At 38.4% G+C, this 20,145-nt stretch overlaps 1 protein-coding gene and 1 pseudogene across 1 annotated transcript; one reads left to right on the top strand and one right to left on the bottom strand.

The window, feature by feature from the left end:
• Positions 1 to 313: 313 nt before the first annotated feature.
• Positions 314 to 2,350, top strand: LOC131159402 (nudix hydrolase 18, mitochondrial-like). The gene is made up of 5 exons (XM_058114288.1): positions 314 to 1,060; positions 1,164 to 1,287; positions 1,400 to 1,483; positions 1,735 to 1,863; positions 2,016 to 2,350. Exons 1-5 carry the CDS (start codon positions 987 to 989, stop codon positions 2,121 to 2,123), a joined length of 519 nt encoding a protein of 172 aa, XP_057970271.1. The 5' UTR covers positions 314 to 986; the 3' UTR covers positions 2,124 to 2,350.
• Positions 2,351 to 18,471: 16,121 nt separating this feature from the next.
• LOC131159405 (polyadenylate-binding protein 8-like) lies at positions 18,472 to 19,893 on the bottom strand (annotated as a pseudogene).
• Between the last annotated feature and the right edge of the window lie 252 nt (positions 19,894 to 20,145).

A 20,145-nucleotide genomic window follows, 5' to 3' on the forward strand; every position in this document is an offset into this window, starting at 1 on the left:
GAGAGTAACTCCTCTTACTTCCTTATAATCAAAAGGAATGAATAAAGGGTGGAATTAAAAAGTAATCCCTTTTAACTTCCTTTGAATTAAATGTGATATAAATACAAAAGAATATTGCTATCACGAAAAGAAAAGAATTTTTTTGAAAAGGATGAGATTCCATTATAGAGTCCCTACATGATTCTCTACCTATTCACACCCACTCGATCCTGATCCTAATCCTAATTTGAGTGTGGGAAAAGACCTCTGAAGTACACTTAAAACATTATTATTTTTGTATTAATTATAAGTAATCATCATCTTCACCAACTGTGACAGAAAAAAACAAGTTTAACTTTCAGCATCTACGAGCAGAATCTGAAATGGCATGATCTTATCCTCTCGCGAGTGCAGTAGTCGAATCAATCCGGACTCACGTGGTGTCATCTTAACATGTGGCGTCAAATACATTTTGATGCACCACCACTCTTCCTGCTCCTTCCTAGCTTCCACGCTTGTCTGACGACACAACTGGAGCCCATCCACCGCTCGTGCCAAAAGGCGGCGGGGCCCAAACTGTTAAGTGCAACTTTGACAGTTGACAAGGAACAGGTCGTCCCATCATCTCGTCGGCCCCGCGTTCCTCCTCCTTCGGCCGGCGCATCCGCGCCCCGCGTATTTGCCCACCCCATCCTACTTTCTTTCTTTCCTTCTGTCTTATTCTCATCTCTCATCTCATCTTGTATGCACAGATATATATATAAACGTAAGAGCATGGTGCCTTTGTGTGTGTGTCTGGTTGTGCGCTTGATTTTTGGGAGCACACAGCAGCTGCTGATCTAATTAAGAGAGCACACACATATATATACGTACGTACTGCGGCAAGCTACCAATTAAGCTTACTCAGTTTCTTTTCTGCCAATCAAATCACTCCACCCCTTTTCCATTCCGCCCGCATATATAAATTTTCCGGGCAAATTGAAGTAAAGAGGAAAAATTAATTAAAGATGGTTGTGTTGTTCTCTCGCACAGGAAGGCATATGCAGCGCTACACCACTAATGGTGGGCGCGTGGTTGTTGGGTACCTCTCTCTCTCTCTCTCTCTCTGAGCTCTCTCTGATATCTCTTCTCTTTCTCTGGAGCTCATTGGTTTAAATTGATCCAATTGAAATATGTATGTGCAGATGTATACCATATAGATACAAAGGCAAACAAAGTTCCGTGGAGATGGGGGACGGGCCGGCCGGTGAATTTGAAGTTCTCCTTGTTACTTGTCAGAATGCCAATAAAGGGATGCTGTTTCCAAAGGTATGACCTCTCTCTCTCTCTCTCTCTAGAAATGAATATATATATAAAATATTGCATTTATCTTTTTCATTTTCCCTTTGTCATATTAATAAATTAGTGAATATATAAGCAGGGAGGTTGGGAATTAGATGAATCGAAAGAAGAGGCTGCGTTGCGGGAGACAGTCGAGGAAGCTGGAGTTAAGGGTACTGTTGAGGTTAGTTAGTTCTTCCTTCACTTCTCCCATTTCTTAAATATAAAAGTACATGCGCAGCTGTAGCTCAAAGCAGTGAAAGCACTTATGTTTGGCAATGGATTTAGGGCTTTCCCATTTGGGTTCATAAAATATTAAATGCATAATTACAACAAGCCATGTCCATCTCATCTATTGAGGTTTTGCTCTAGCACGCACTTTAATCAGTCTTAAAATTGGGGAATTCATACTGATTGAATGAATTAATTATGCAGGGGGAATTGGGCCAATGGAGGTTCAAGAGCAAGAGTCATGGCACTTACTATGAGGGGCATATGTTCCCTCTGCTTGTTGAAGAGGAACTCAATTCCTGGCCAGAAAAGAATCTTCGCCAGAGGAAATGGGTAAGCACAAATTAATTCGAAGGACTTCCAAAAGATTTACTTTTATATTTAATATTGTTGAACAAAATTAAATAAGCTTTGCAATATTATTATTATTATTATTATTATTATTATTATTATTAATTGGGGGTATTACTATTTATGGAGTACAGATGAGTGTGGAAGAGGCAAGGAAAGCGTGTGGGCACTGGTGGATGAAGGAAGCCTTGGATATACTAGTTCATCGTCTTGAGAAAGAAGCAACCATACTGCATGCATAGCTAGCTGTTCCCCTCTGTACGTAAGCTGTGAGGATCGAGCAAAAATCACAGTTGGAGAGGCAACTAAAGATGCATTGCATTGGGTTTCTCGTTCTTCATTCTTTAATTTTTTAATTTTTTGGGATTCTAATTTCACAACCCAGTCAATTATTTTGTGAGAATTCATGTTGTAAGATGTACAGCTCCGATTCTTTATAAAACAAAGGAAAAATTAGCATGCGGCACAATCACAAAGAGTCACAATTGAAAGATCATGTATTACAACAATTGTTAATTTGTTTGCAAATATATATATATAAAAAAGTTAAAAAGTATATATATATATATATATCTTGGAATTTTCTCTATCCCACCTAATTATTTTGATAAGACGCCAGAGTGGATTCCAAGCCCCGCATAAGTCTAGAGCCTATTATTCTTTTATCCTGAAACACGTTGGTAGGATAAATTCGGACATACATGTGTATATTTAATATTTCTCATGTTAAAATAGTCGATTTGATAGTAGTCAAAATATGTAATGAAGCAATATTAAGTTTCAAATTAAATATGTATAAAAACCCTTTTTGTCATCATTGTACTACTTACAATGTTTAAAATTCCAAATAATAAGGAAGTTGTATGTGTGTGATCATATGTCACCACTTGACCCTTTAGAGTAGTGAAGCTATTATTCATGCACATGTTAAAGACTAGGAAAGCAATTCATTTGAATTGAGTGTTGGGTTATTTCCTTCCATGTGGAGGAAAGCCCAAGTGAGCTTTATTAAAAGTCCAAAGCTTAGTCCTTTAGGATGATAATCTAAAGGAAGTTATAAAAATATAGGAGAGAAGGGAGGAGCCGTCACTTCTCAAAAGGAAGAGAGAAAAATGTTATTTTTCTCATGCTGTTCAAATTTTATTAAGACTCTGATGTCTCTTCGTTTGTGGTCCGATCGAACTGAAATTTGGAGGAGAGGTTCACAACTCAAGGAACTACAATCTAAACAGTGGAGATTGGATTTTGAGCTCGGGGAGTTAAGATTTTTTCCCGTGAATAGTAATCACGATTTCAGTATATTCTCTCAAATTTTCTTTATATTTGCCAAGATTATTGATATCTTAATGAGATATATTTGTAACTTCTAATTGCAATTAGAGAAGACTTGGTGTACCCATTATTTGGTTAATAGTGGAGGTTTCAATTGGATTAGGTCCCGTGGTTTTTCTTCCTCACACTAGGGAAGTTTTTTATGTAAAAAATTACTTGTGCTCTTGTGGTTTGGTGTGATTGATTCTTTTTCTTATTATTTTTAGCACGTATAAAAGTAAAGATACACTATATTTGCTTGCATATAGGGAGAATAATTATTCCGTTATGGTTGTTTGTTGATGTCTCTCCCAACAAAGTGGTATCAAAGCCAAGTTGACAAATTGTTAGGTTGACAGTTTGAGTTATGGAAACAAATACGAGTAGAATGATTAATCTCAATGATTCAAATTATCACATAAGGAAAGGAAAAATGAAGGATCTTCTTTATGTGAAAGATTATTACCTACCAGTGTGTAGTGCTGAAAAATTAGAAAAAAAGCCTGATGTGGAATGAACTTTGTTACATCGACAGGTGTGTGGGTATATTAGGCAGTGGATAGATGATAAAGTTTTGAATGATATTAGTGGAGAGACAAATGCACGTTCTCTATGGAGTAAGCTTGAACAGTTATATGCTAGAAAGACTGGAAATAATAAGTTATTTCTGATTAAACAAATGATGGATTTGAGGTACCAGAACGGGACTCCTTTATCTTATCACCTAAATACATTCCAAGGAATTATTAATCAGTTGACGGGAATGGGTATTAACTTTGATGATGAGATACAAGGGTTATGGTTGCTTGGTTCATTACCGAACTCGTGAGAGACGCTTAGAACTTCATTGTCTAACTTCGCTCTAGAAGGTGTAATCACAATGGATATGGTTAAGAGTTGTTTTCTAAATGAAGAGATGAGAAGAAAAACACAGGGTTCCTCTTCACAGTCAGAGATCTTGGTTACATAAAAGAGGGGGAGAAGTAATAGCAGAGGTCCGAAGAACAAAGATAATAACATAAGCATGTCCAACAAGTTTGCTAATGTTGAGTGTCATCATTGCGGGAAAAAAAGGATACATCAAGAAATATTACAGGAATTTGAAAAAAGAAAACAAGAATGAGAAAGGGATGGGAACGAAGAATGGATATAACAAAGATGATGATGATGATAGAGTTGCTACCACCGCTCCTGCAGACTTCCTCATTGTTTATGATGATGAGATGATAAATGTTGCATACCATGAGACCAGTTGGGTGATTGACAGTGGTGCCTCCATTCATGCTACATCTCGAAAGTATTTTTTTACATCCTATAGATATGGTGACTTTGGAACAGTAAATATGGGAAATGATGGCTTCGTTAAAGTCATTGGAATTGGGGATGTGTATTTGCAGACAAATAATGGCACGAGTTTAGTTCTTAGAGATGTGAAACATATTTCTGACATTCGTTTGAATTTGATTTTTGCGGGTATAAACTTGATGATGAAGGGTATTGCAGCACTTTCAGTGATGACCAGTGGAAGCTTACCAGGGGTGCTATGGTTGTGGCTCGAGGCATGAAGCACTATACATTGTACATTCTGCAAGCAAAGATCCCCAATGACATAGTTAATCTGATGGAGGATAATGGTACAACAGAGTTGTGGCACAAGAGACTGGCTCACATGAGTGAGAAAGGATTAGCTCTACTGGGGAAGAAAAGTCTACTATGTGGAATAAAAAGTACACTTCTGAAAAGGTGTACTCATTGTTTGTTAGGGAAGAAGAGCAGAGTTTCTTTCAAGAATTCCCCTAATTCGAGAAAATCAGAGATACTGGATTTGGTACATTCGGATGTGTGTGGCCCTATAAAGACGATAACACTTGGTGGCTCCAGATACTTTGTGACTTTCATAGATGATCATTCAAGGAAGTTGTGGGTATATATTGAAGTCAAAAGACCAAGTGTTGGCTGAGTTCAAATAAATTTCAAGCCCTAGTTGAGAGACAGAGTGGGAAGAAACTGAGGTGCATCTAGACTGATAACGGTGGAGAGTATTCTAATCCATTTGATGAGTATTGTAGACAACAGAGCATTTGGCATCAAAAGACTCCTCCGAAAACTCCTCAATTGAATGGCATGGTAGGAAGGAAGAACAAAACACTGGTTAAGAGAGTGAGATATTTGCTTTCACAAACCCGGTTGCCAAAATCCTTTTGGGGGGGGGGGGGAATTGAGCACTGTTGTTCATGTGTTGAATCTTATATCCTATGTTCCTTTACAATTTGATGTGCCAGATTGAGTTTGGATGGGTAAGGATGTTTCCTATAATCACCTGTGTGTTTTTGGGTGCAAAGCATTTGTGCATATTCCAAAAGATGAAAGGTCCAAAATTGATGAAAAAACGCGATAGTATATATTTCTTGGCTACGGTCAAAATGAGTTTGGATACAAGCTTTATGATCCAATTGAGAAGAAAATTGTGAGAAGCAGAGATGTCGTGTTTGTAGAGGATCAAACGATTCAGGATATTGAGAAGGAGGAGAAATCTATGTCTTAGCAGGATGATAGTTTGACTGATGTGGATCAAGTTCCTTTGAAGAATTTTCCATCTCAAGTTGAGAATGATGTTTAGGATGACCACCGGGGTAGAGGTGATGTAGATGTTCCCTCACAAGTTCAGGGAGATGTTGAGACTGATGAGCAGTTGATAGTGCTAGAGATTCCACTAGAGATTCCATCCAAGAGGTCAGCTAGAGACCGACATCCTTCCACTCAGTATTCAACAAAACAATATGTGCTATTGACTGATGGGAGAGAGCCCCAGTGTTTTGCAGAAGCCATGAAAGATGAACATAAGACATAGTGGGTTGAAGCTATGCAAGATGAGATGCAGTCATTGAATGATAACCACACCTTTGAGTTGGTGAAGTTACGTAAAGGAAAAAGAGCTTTGGAGAGCAAGTTGATTTACAAGAAGAAGCCAAATGAGTTCTCTTCACGGCCACGGTACAAAGCTAGATTGGTTGTAAAAGGGTTCGGTCATAGAAAAGGTATTAACTTTGATGAGATTTTTTCTCCAATTGTAAAGATGTCATCGATCCGTATAGTACTCAGCTTAGCAACTAGTCTTGACTTGGAAGTTGAGCAGATGGATGTGAAAACAACCTTCCTTCATGGTGATTTGGTGGAAGAGATTTATATGAAGCAGCCAGAAGGTTTCAGAGTGAAAGGGAAAGAGGATTATGTGTGCAAGCTGAAGAAAAGCATATATGGTTTGAAATAAGCACCAAGACAGTAGTATAAGAAGTTTGAGTCTATTATGGGGGAGCAAGGCTACAAGAAGACAACTTTTGATCACTATGTATTTGTTCAGAAATTCTATGATGATGATTTTATTTTCTTACAGCTTTATGTGGGGCCAGCAAAGAAAATTCTTGGCATAAGAATCAATCGTGACAGGAGTGCCAAGAAGTTATATTTGTCACAGGAGGAGTACATTGAGAAAGTGTTTAAGAGGTTCAATATGGACAAAGCTAAAGTGTTTAGCTCTCATTTTACTACCCACTTCAGACTAAGTACAAAGGAATGTCTTTCTACAGATAAGGAAAAGGAAGACATGGAAAGAGTTCCTTACGCCTCAGCAGTAGGAAGTTTGATATATGCAATGGTTTGCACAAGACCAAATATAACCTATGCCGTTGGTATAGTTAGCCGATTCTTGTCAAATTCGGGAAGAGAGAACTGGAATGTAGTGAAGTGGATCATGAAGTATCTTCGAGGCACTTCCAATTTGAGACTTGGTTTGGGAAATAGACAACCATTGTTAGTTGGCTACACAGATGCATATATGGCTAGGGATGTGGTTACTCGTAAGTCTACTTCAGGCTATTTGATTACTTTTGCAGGTGGAGCTATAGCTTGGCAATCGAGACTTCAGAAGTGTATTGCTCTTTCTACGACAGAGGCAAAATTCATTGCAGCAACGGAAGCGACTAAAGAGTTGCTATGGGCAAGAAGTTATTGAGAGAACTTGGTTTCAAGTAAAAGAGGTATGTGTTGTTTTGTGATAGCCAGAGTGCTATTCATCTTGATAAGAATTCCAGTTTCCATGCAAAATCGAAGCACATTGATGTACGATACCATAGGATTAGAGATGCGTTGAACGATAAGTTACTAGAACTTGAGAAGGTTCACACTGATGATAATGGTTCTAATATGTTGACAAAGACACTACCAAGGGAGAAGTTTGAATTTTTTTTTTCGATCGCCGGGATGGCGATTCCCTCCACATAGTCAGAAAGGAGGAGATTTGTTGGGTTATTTCCTTTCATGTGGAGAAAAACCCAAGTGGGCTTTATTAAAAGCCCAAATTCCAATACTTTAGTGTGATAACCTAAAGGAATTTATAAAAAAAAGAGGGAAGAAGGGAGGAGTCATCACTTCTAAAAAAAAAAGAGAGAGAAAAACGTGATTTTTCTCATGCTGCCTAAATTTTATCAAGACTTCGATCCCACTTCATCTGTGGTCTAATCGAGCTGAAATTTGGAGGAGAAGTTCATGACTCAAGGAGCTACAATCTGAACGATGAAGATTGGATTTTGAGGTCGAGAGTTAGGATTTTTGCCCGTGAACAGTAACCACGATTTTGGTATATTCTCTCCAATTCTCTTTGTATTTGCCAAGATTGTTGATATCTTGATGAGATATATTTGTAATCTCTAATTGTGATTAGAGAAGATTTGGTGCACCCATTATTTGGTTGATAGTGGAGGTTTCAACTAGACTAGGTCTCGTGGTTTTTCTTCCTCACACTGGGGAAGTTTTCCACGTAAAAAATTGCTTGTGTTCTTGTGGTTTGGTGTGATTGATTATTTTTTTATTATTCTCTCTCTCTCTCTCTCTCTCTCTCTCTCTCTCTCTCTCTCTCTCTCTCTCTCTCTCTCCCCCCCTCCCTCCCTCCCTCCCTCCCTCCAAATCAAATCATTGAGTTATAGGAGTAACTTGAGTTGAAGACGATTTTGATGAGGTTTATATCGTGAGAGGCAGTGGGGTTCTAATGGAATGTTCTGCAAGTCCATTGATGACCTATTGTAAGAACCATAAATAAATAAACAAACTCAAACAATAAATATTATAGAAATAAATTAGGTCCACTTCTTTTCAATTAAAGGAATTTAAAATAATGTATAAATAACGGACAAGTGAAAATCTCAATAGGTTCGTCTTTTTATTTTTCCAAAAACAATGAGGTAAGATCTCAATAACTAACATCTAATAAGGATTCAAGATGAACAAAAAATAATCTATGAAACAAAGAGGATTTGCTTAAAAGGAATAGTAACTTTAAAACTTTTTTTTTTCCCAGAGAAAATAAAAGTCTATATTTATTTTGTTTCAAAAAGGAAAAAGGAAAGGGGCCCCTTTTAAATATGAAGCACCATATAAACACCAGGTGATTATCATGTTTTAGTTAAATTGCACTCCAAGATAGAACACGATGTCTAAAATTCTTACTTCATATTTGGGAAGTTTTGTACTTCAATGTCAATAAAATTTAAAGATAGACATATTTGTTATACAAAAGGTTGGAAAGAAGTATTTGCTAGATTATGGGCTAGTGATGTAAAGACAAACATTTGTTTTGATTTATGGGAATGGAATTTACTCCAAGACACAAAATTATGCCAAACATGTGATAGAAACAACAAAAGGTAATACACAAGTATAATGCATCCCTTAATAGAAAATAGAGAGAACGAATTATGATTTATAAAAGGAGACAATGACCAATGCTGGTGTTATCAACAAATAGCCAGGATCGACTTTGAATTACTAAAGATGAGAAGTTCACACACACCATAGATGGGACTAAACAACCAACACTAGCAAATTCAAAACATATTAGGAATTGGATAGAATTTTCAAAATAATTAAATTTATTAATTAATTAAATTGGGGGGGTTTAATACTGTTTGATTGATTAATTATGCAAGGGGAATTGTTGAGAGTAATGGTTTTTGTATTCACTTATGGTAAGGCATTTCATTGAGTGATTTACTGTTTTTCCTCTCACTTCCTAATGTATATTGTTTTCTCTTGTGCATAATGATGTCATTTCTTCATTTTTGATACCTAATAGGTATAGTCTCTCTTGAGATTTCCGTTTTTGTAGGTTTCTTAATGGAGGAGGTATCCTCTTTGTTGGTTTTGGAGGGTTGTCGTCTTTCCAACAATAAGGACATCCAGTCATGGGTTTTAGACACATTAGGGGTTTTCTCTAGGAAAGAATTTTTTTTTTTTTTTTAACATGCATTTGATTCATGATAACCCCTTTTCTACTTCATCTCAGTATTTGGAAGGCCCAAATCCGCTCTAAAATTAAGGCTTTTATTTGGTTGGTTGTTCTTAATAGATTGCAAAGTAGGAGATCTTCAAACGCTTGATCTCTAAATGTATGCAATTTATGTTTTTGGCAATTCAAAATCCACCAATCCTTTTTTCTTCACTTGGAGGATTTGGGGAAAATTGTGTCGTTTATTTGAAGAGAATTAGGTTTAGCTAGAATGAGTGGCATATTTGGTGGTTATTTCCTTAACAAGTTTTGGTAGGAGTAACGATATCTAAGCATTGTAGAGATGTGGGATTTCTATAATTTTGTAAGGAATTTGATTGGAACAGGATGCATGTACCTTTACAGGGAATAAGATGAAATGTTATTATTATTATTATTATTATTATTATTATTATTATTATTATTATTATTATTTTGGACTGGATTCATCATATGGCTTCACTTTTGTCTGCTACAATTGATTACACTAAGGGTTGTGCTTTTGGATTTACAGAGAGATCGGTAGTGTGAGAGTAGCAGTTTTTCACATTTTTCTTATTCTCCTTTTCATACATTCTTCCTTCTTTAATGAAGTTTTTTTCTCGCTATGTTGCAAATAAATCATTTGTTTTGTTAATCCATAAACAAACATGTTGATGTTCATTCAACTTGAACACGTGCAGCGAAAGCACATAATCAAATACGAAACAATTAACAACCACTAATGCAATCACTCAATGATGAAATATACTCAAGAAGCAATCAAACAATTATAAGAAGAATAAAAAACATAATTAGAAGATACAAGATTTACGTGCTTTGATAATAGCCTACATCCACAGGAGCAATAACCTCGGTTTCACTATGATCAATGTCTCACACCCCAATAGCGTTACATAATGATGTTTATATAACATCTAATGCGTACAGAAGTGTTCTAGTAAACCTAAACTACGTTTGTAGCGATCCCCTGGAGGAAAATCCTCCATATAAGCACAATCTACAAGCTCCCAATTTGAAAATACATTATATGTGCCGACGAAACCATCGATGGTTTGGAGCAGAATAAAACTCTTTACAAGTACTGCTTGAAACTGTCAACGGTTACGTACCAAACCGTTGACAGTTTGCTCTCCATGGCTGCACCTTGCTTCTATCTCTTGGTACCTCACGTCACTTAGCTTGGCAAATATTCACCATCTTAGAAATCTGAAAGCATAATTGCTGCTCCACTCGGGCCTATAGATTAGGACCTGCCTCGCTTCTAACACCCGGAGGCATAAACCAAGTCCAAGCCACGCTTGAACTTGATCGTGGTAACAGGAACTTCACCTAACTAAACACCCAACTTCTTAAACAATCCTTCGAACCACAATACTACCGTGGCAACCTCAACCTCTGCCAAGAACTCCGATCCAATTGTAACTAACGTGCTCTGAGACTGTACCTCGGACTTCCAACAATTAGGCCTTCCCAAAACATACCCCGTTACAAGCCTCCTGTCATCCAAGCCCCCTGTGTAGTCTTCATCTGCGAACCTCACAACTGAGTAAACCCTTTGTTGCCCGCTAAAGTACACAACTGAACTGGCGTAGGAACCCTTTGACATGACTAGAACATCACCGTTCATCCTTGAGTACTGAGTGGTAAACCGTTTACTTAGATTCACCAATGGTGTACTGGTGACCGGTTTAACAGTAACAATGCTAAACCTCACCAACACCTGATCCCCAAAACCACCCTGAGATACCAAAATCTCCATGTAATTTTGTCCATACAGCTGCCCTGAGGTAACACCAATCTCCCCATAGCTATGACTACAAAGTCACCCCTAGATAATCCCAATCTCCCTGTAAATTTAACCTTGTGAATCTCCAACCTAAGAACACTCTTGCAGCACTCAACACCTTTATGTCAACTTCCATTCTCAACAGTCCCCGACTGATTTACCTCAGTTGGAACCTTTCCAGCAATCGGCATGTCACTCACATAAAAAAATATAGTACTTGCCCACTTGCAACCTATCTCCCTCTCTCTCTATGGGAGCACCACCTACCCCCCACGTATTGTTCTTATACAGTACCTCCATCTTCTCCACCATGGCACCTATCCATCTACCTTTCTTCTGGCTGTGCACTACCTCTTGAAAGGTAGTAGGATCCTTCCTGGTGGTAATTGTGGCGTAAAACATCATATCACACCTAGGCGATGGCCTGATAGTGCCTCTAAACCCATTGTGATCCTGCTGGTCTCCCAAGTTTGAACTCTTTGTATCATGACCAACGTCATCTCTATGCTGAGTCTAAAACTCCACCTGCATCACAATCTCCTTTTTGCTCTAGTTTATCCAGTGATACTGCAAGTCTCCTAAGTTAGAACTCTCTACACTTCTACCCTGAGTCTCCAACTCCACCTACACAACATGCTCATTGTTGCTATTGTAGCTTTCTGGCACCCGTTTCTCTTCATTTACCTGAGTACGCTGTCCTATGGCTTTAACACCTAAAGTCATGTCTCCACCAATCGCCACCCTATTTGCCATTGGATCACCCAGATTGAACTCATCTTTCTTAAATACCAGATGGATGCATCGTCTAGACATCACACCAAGCCTAGATCCCACCTCACTAGAAACGTGCATAGCTAGACCTCCAAAGTCTACCACGTAATTAGTCCAAGCCTCTCCTACAACTCTCCCATCTAGTGATACATTTGGAGATCAATTATCTGAGAAACATGCCATACTCGCTGACTTTACCCAGAAGTTCCTTGCAAGCCTTGCATACACCATGCCTTGCTTACAAAACTCCTTGAACACTAGCGTAGTCAGATCCAACATCTGACCTGAGGAACTCTCTCCCAATCTGGTACTCCACCTTAGCCACAGGTTACACTAACTTGGCAAGCATCTCCAACTTGTGCCGCATGAGATAGCCCAGACCTTTCATGATAATCTCACGAAATACTCATCTCCAATCCTTGATGCTGCCCTCACCGATCCCCAAACATCCACACCAATATAGTTAAGAATATTCACCATTTTGTGTGTGGTTCCATTACACAAAACAATATTTCTTGACTCAGAACTCTCAATTGTAGCTTCATCTACAACTGTGTTACCTTGCAGTGCATAAAGATTCCTTGCTATCCTCTGTCCTTTCATCACCATCAATACGCCATCACACACCATCATCGTCCCGCCTTTAGACTTGTAACTATACCCATCACAGTCCAAAGCACCCAATGATATCATGTTCTTCTATAGATCGGGTACATACCTTACCCCACACAACGTCCTTACCACACCGTCATACATCTTGATCTTGATATCTCTCATTTTGATAACTTTGCAAATCGCATCGTTTCCCATTAGAACGGAACCAGGGCTCACCAATCTGTAAGTGGTGAACTAGGCTTTGTTGGACGTCATGTGAAAAGAACATCCCGAGTTTAAGATCCAAGAATCCGTGAGGCGTTCTGAGCCTGATGAAACAGTGAGCATCTCACCATCACTGCTTCGTGAGTCCCCTTTTTCAACTACATTCAAGGATTTTGACGAACCCTCTTAAGCTTTTGTCTTTCTCTTCTCGCACTCCGGACATTACGATTTCACATGCCCTAGTTTCCCACACTCAAAACAATGAACATCCTTTTTCCTCCTAGACTGAGTTTTATTACCACTCGGTCCACTCCAGGATTTGCTTCTCCCACAATCCTGATTACCCTTCACCACAAGCCCTTCACTATGTGGACCCTCATCACTGGCCTTCTTCCTTTGATGGAACCCCAGTAATGCACTCGTGATGTCCTCCAACTCTAGGGTTTCTTTCCCCCAAGTCAACGTCGTAACTAGATTCTCGTATATAAGGGACGCGAGTAGGGAATTCAGCAGCATCAACGCCTTGTCCTCCTCCTCGAACTTCACATCAACTCATCCTAGATCACTAATCTGATTAAATGTGTTGATATGTTGAGCCAAGTCTGAACCCTCCACCATCTTAAGCCAATAAAACTTTTGCTTAGGATACAACTTATTTGAAATTGACTTGGACATGTATCGGTGCTCCAGTTTCAACCAAACTACCGACGGCAAGTCCTCATCCATGACGTGATACAACACGTCTTCGGCCAGTCATAACTTGATTGTGCAAATTGCCTTTGCTTCAAGCTCCTTCCAACTTGTGTCGTTCATTTTTTCTGGCTTCTTTCTATACAAAACCTTCACCATCCCTTGCTACACTAGCAAGTCTTTCACTCTCCGTTGCCAAAGCCCGAAATTACTAATTCCGTCAAACTTGTTCACATCAAACTTAATTGAAGAGACCCTAACCATTGTTGAACCAATAGCTCTGGTACCACTTATTTACATTCGTTCAACTTAAACATGCGCAGCGAAAGCACATAATCAAACACAAAACAATCAACAACCACTAATGCAATCATTCAATGATGAAATATACTCAAGAAGCAATCAAACAATAATAAGAAGAATAAAAAACACAACTAAAAAGCACAAGATATACGTGGTTCGGCAATAGCCTACGTCCATGGGAGCAACAACCTCAGTTTCACTATGATCAATGTCTCACACCCCAAGAGGGTTACATAATGATGTTTATATAACGTTTAATGCATACAGAAGTGTTCTAGTAAACCTAAACTATATATGTAGCGATCCCCCAAAGGAAAATCCTCCATATAAGCCTAATCTATAAGCCCCTAATTTGAAAATATGTGATCTGCGCCGACAGAAATCGTCGACGGTTTGGAGCAGAAGAAAACTCTTTGTAGCTACCACCTGAAACTGTCAACGGTTACACACCAAACCGTCGATGGTTTGCCCTCCATGGCTACACTTTGCTTCTGTCTCTTAGTCCCTTGCCTCATGTAGTTTTCTCTAGTACATGTGACCCACTTTGAATATGAGTCACATCCCCAACAAAACCTCTATTGTGACAACCTATATTGACCATTATAAGGAACTTACACTTTAAAGAAGAGACATATCACACAGTCACTATGCTTGTCAAAAGTCTTAAAGAGGAAATTAGGAGAAATGTCTGAGTTGTGTTCCCCTTTTAAACTTAGTTTGTTCACAAGCACATTGGCAATGATCTTATACACACTAGTAACCAAATTAGTCGGCTAAAAATTAGCAACATTGAACTTAGGCACCAAAAGTAGGTTGATCTAATATTCTTCCCCCCCCCCCCCCCCCAAAAAAAAGTAAAATTCCTTAAAAATCAACATTAAATCCACTCCAATTAACCACTTCCAACAATAAAAAAAGTAATACTAAAACCATGGGGACCTGAAACCTTATCCCAATCTATCCTAAACACTACCTTCGTAACCTTAGTTTTGTCAAAAAGTTTCTCTAACCAAGATTGCTAATTCATAGATTTAGGAATCCACATCAACCCCTCAATCATAGGCCTACCCCCAATCCCCTTAGAAAAAAGATTTGCCTAAAAATCAGTGATCTCCCTTGTTATCAAAACATGACTAAACCGCATCTCCAACTCCCTAATAACACTCCTACTCTTACCATTAGCTAAAGTATGGGGGAAAAAAATTATGAGTTAACACACTCTATCTCACCCACTAAAATTCCTCTTTTTTGCCTCCAACTCCTCCTCCCTAAAAATGCCCTCATTTTTTAGACCCACTCTCTTAAACTCCTCCTTTTGAAACCTCTCCTCCTCTATCTTATACAACTCCAAATCTCCCAAAATGTCATCCTTCTAAAAATATATATTATCTCCATAAACGTCAATATTCCATCTCTTCAATACTTACTTCCTTCAACTTTTTGAGCCTTCGTATCAACCTAAACCCTCCCAATGCCTCTCAACTTCCTCATTCCATGTGCCCATAACCAAATGGAGAAAATGTTAGAATTGGTGTATTTCCAAGGGGGGGGGGGTGAATTGGAATTTTAAACTTTTCTCCTAGGTTGAGTTAGATGTTAGCAAAATATTACAACCTAGGGTCTTTCTATGCAGTTCCAAATACGCTGATAAATATAATATACGGAAATTTAAATCAAGTGCATCATTCACATAATAACATGCACGTGCGGTAAATATAAAGTGCGGAAATATAAACAAACACATGATATTTTATCGGGGTTCGGCCAACTGTGCCTACATTCCCGCCTCTAGCTCGCATGCTCGAGGATTCCACTAATAGCTTACTTAAGGGTGGAGCGGCACCAATTACAATCAAGTCAATTAGCACAGGGCTGACCTCAACCTTAACCAGGTCAATTAGTGGGGCTGACCTCAACCTACACACCTTAACAAGATGACGCACCTAGCTTTTCTAACCAGGTCTAAGCCAATCTAGGACTATTCTAGGGTTAGTCTCCCTCTTCAGGCCCATGCCTGGAATACAACAGTTTTGCTCAATAAATGAAACGAAACATTGATTTTGCTTTCAAGCAAAGTAGATGTGTACCCAACTATACGCAATTACATACACCACAATATGATATAATATGCAAGCTCAATGTGGTCCAATATCTCAACTCTCAGATATATATATATATATATATATATATATATATATATATATATATATATATATATATTTACTATCAGTGTAATAAGTGCGTGAGAGTATCAATCAAGCAATCTTTGTATCACAAAATATTCAGCCAAGGTGTTCACACAAAGATATCAAGCAAGTCTCATGTATATTAATCAGTGTGATATCTCAGTCACGTAGATCAGATCATGTATATGCTTGGTTTGTAAAAGATGTGTAATCTTTGTATTCAGCAAATAATATGTGAGTAAATAACTTTTGCACAAAGATTAATATCACAAATATAATATCTTCTCACAAGTATATCAAATATGAAACACAAGATATTTGAGTATGTTTTGAAAATAATTTTGCAACCCAAATACAAATACAAGTTTCCTAAGAAATTGCAACACAAATGCAATACTCAGAAGCTTAGGCGAGTCTTCTTAGGATAGGCTTATGAACAAAGCCCCCTAAGAATTCTCCGCTTTAGTTCTCGTAAAAATAGAATCAATCAAATACAAATAGGAGAGCAAACCTATTGCAATAAACACCCAATTAACTTACAAAGAGTTTAATCAGTATGATAAGGTAAGTATGAGGGTTGGGGCTTAGATATGAGTAATATAGGTTTTGGGAGTTTCAGAGAATCTCTCCTAATCAAAGTAGCTAATCCCATGCTAATTATCCCAAATGAGAGGGTATTTATAGACATCCCTTGAAATATAACCGTTAGAGACCTATTGAGAATAATTATGAAAGTTTTAAATTATTTTAAAATAATTAATCTTATTTAAAATATTTTAACCACGATAAAAAATCAGGGCAACCCGAGAGGTCCGGTCGACTAGAAACCTTTTCGATCGACCGAAGTTCATATGGTTCGGTCGACCGAGCCATTTTTGAATTGGGGACTCGGTTGACTGGACGAGTATGTCCGATGCGATTTTTCCATTTTTCCGAGATTCGGTCGACCAAGCCATTTTGACCTGAATGGTTCAGTCGACCAGACAGTTGGGATTTCTCCCGAGGACCCTTGGTCGACCAGGTAGTTAGTATTCAATTTTGGCTCGGTCGACCAAGTGGTCAAATTGTTGACGTCAGGAGGTCTCGGTCGACCAGGGGATTTGAACTACAATGGTTCGGTCGACCGGGACATTGGTCAACCGTTTACCTGGACCTGGGTTCGGTTGACCGGGGCACAAATGAACTATGGGGTTCGGTCAACCGGGTTGAGGTCAAATTGTTGACCCAGGCCGGATTTGGTCGACTGGGGCAAAATGAACTGCCAAGGTTGGTCGACCGAAAGTGTACAAAGTGTGCATTTTGGTCCTATTATGATTCACACAAATCCTATTCAAGTGTCTAACATTCATAGGTGCAATGGTGAGTGTTCTATGATCATTTTTGGGTCTTTTTAAAGACACCGAAAAAATCCGGTGTCGGTCGACCGAGAAACCCTAAGGTCTTTCTACGGTCATTTGTATTATGAGCTTACGTATTAAAACATGCAAGTGATGTGTGTGTGCTTATTACAAACCAAAGACCCTAATTAACTATTACAGACTAATTTTGCAATTGAAATATATATTACAGCACTGAATATAAATTGGTCTTCAATCTTCATTTGCTCCATGTGCATGTGCATTATGATCTTGACAATATAGGTTCCTGCACATAACCTCAAATACCCATTAGATACAATGAGTATTTTTCATAATCAAAATCGAGCATGACCTATAAGATCAACAGAAAAGACTTTGGATAAAATTCAATAATAACCTCTTGAATTTTTTGAATATGACACTCCAACCCCTCACATTTTGAAAACTACAAAAAAATAAAAAATAAAAATAAAATAAAAAATTGAGACTTAATTCTGTGGGTATAAAAAACCTTTTATTAGTCAATAGTTATTCAACTATCAAGTTCAAGTGAAAAAATAAATAAATTTTTATCTTATTAAAATGACATTTTTACCCTTTCATTTAATTGTGATAAGATACATCAAGAAATGACATCAATTTAATGAATTAAGCTGGGAAAATTAATCAATTAAAAATAATATTTTGAAAATCAAACTAGTAAAAGAATCATTACCAATTTTTGGGTTGATTAAACCAAGGATCATAATTTAAGCCAACTAGTTGACATAAGGATTACAACACAGTCATATCATTATTTCAAAATATTTTAAAATATATGAAATAAGTAAGTAAATAAATAAATAATACTAACAAATCATACAAATAAAATTAAATAATTATAATGTTCCAAAATGTGTATTTTACACAAATGATGTGTAAACAATGATAATTTTGTACCATAGTTAATAGCTAGACATGGATCAGGGGGTGTTAGCTTTTTGAGTCCAATCCCTGGTTTTTTTTTTTTTTTTTTAACCAGAAAAAGCAAATAACATAGTATCAAATCTTAAAGCAACCCTAATGTCATCACTAAAATCCAAAGCAAGCAAATATTTTCCAAACTAAATAATCCTGTAACACTAAAATAAGCAAATATTCTCCAAACTCAACAATCCTGTAACACTAAAACAACTCAGAAAAGTATTATCCCAAATCTGCTTCCTGCCAAGATCAGCTTTGCCTTCAATAATATCAGAACACATACTCAAGAAACAAGGTTGTCATTCAGAGACAGCGAGGCCAGTTGATCAGCTGGGCTTTTGGCCTGCTGCTGCTGAGCAACATTCTTCAGGACCTCTATGGCCTCTGCAACTTTGGCCTTCAGAGCATCAGGCGACTCGAGCAGATGCAACACCTCAGTCTGGTCCGTCTCCAGAAGCATGCCCGTTACCTTGGCCGCCATCTCATGCTCCAGCTGATCCACTAGAGGGTACAAACTTTCACCCAGCATCGTCCTCTGCTGTTCAGGTGTTGCGTTTGCAAGTGCCGTAGCCAGTGCTGGAATAGGCATCGGCTGTCCCACTGCAGCATCTCGCATAGGCATGCCGCCCATGTCATATGGACCAGACATCATGCCTCCAGCAACACCTGGCATTGGAACATCTGGCATGTTGCGACCAGGTGGGTAGCGACAGACACGTCTCCCTTGGCAGCATCTGCTGTTGCATCATTGGCATTGGCTGCTGATTTTGTTGCACCGGACCTGCTCCCCGTCTTCCCTCTGGCCGCTGGCCTTGCTGACCCTGCTGGACAAGTGGGACAAAGAAATTTGGCATTGGAGCCCCACCAGGCCTCATTCCAGGAACAAGTTGCTGTTGGTAACCAAATCCAGCTTGAGGAGGAATTATAGCTGGGGGAGCTTGCCCATAAAATATTTGTTGTCCAAGACCGGGGGCACCAGGAGGGTGGTACATAGGCATGCGAGGAGCAACTGATGGTCCCATTGCAACTGGTCTCATTTGTGAAAATTGTGCCTGCAACCTTGCTCTTCTTTCTTCTTTCCGCTGTGCGGGAGCAACATAAAGGGGTTTGCTTACAACCATTTTCCCTTTCATCTCAGAAAGAGCCCGAGATGCTTCTTCAGGAGTTGAGAAAGCAACAAATCCTGAACCTCTGCTTATTCCATTGGGGTCTCGCATAACCTTGCATGATGTAATTGTTCCATACTCTGAAAACAATTCCTTGAGCTTCTCGTCCCCAATGCTGTCATCCAAGTTCTTAATATACAAATTCACCCCTTGGAATTTGTCTACTGCCTCCTTCATAGTCTGCTCAAATCTTTCTTTCAGTTCAACTTCTCTTTCTGCTTTCTTCTAGGCTTTTCCAACATACCACGCCTTGTCCTCAATTCTTTTCCCATTTAGAGCCTCTACAGCCTTTGCAGCATCATCTGCATTCTCAAAGTTGACAAATCCAAAACACTTTGATAATAACAAATCGCAAGTTACTTATCTGTATTTTTAGTGGTTGAATAAGTTATAATTTAACATACACATAAGAGGTCTGAGATGGAAACCAGACGGAGCTCAAAAAATACATCATTTGGCATATTTCATGAAGACGGAAGAGCAAAAGAAGTAGAAGAAGAAGAAAAAAAAAAAAAAAACAAGACATGTTTTCAGTTGTATATGCATTTAATTTTTTTATTTTGTTCTGTAATAATTGCATACATCCTGC

Source organism: Malania oleifera, chromosome 7 (assembly GCF_029873635.1).
Source record: "Malania oleifera isolate guangnan ecotype guangnan chromosome 7, ASM2987363v1, whole genome shotgun sequence".
Lineage (NCBI taxonomy): Eukaryota > Viridiplantae > Streptophyta > Magnoliopsida > Santalales > Ximeniaceae > Malania > Malania oleifera.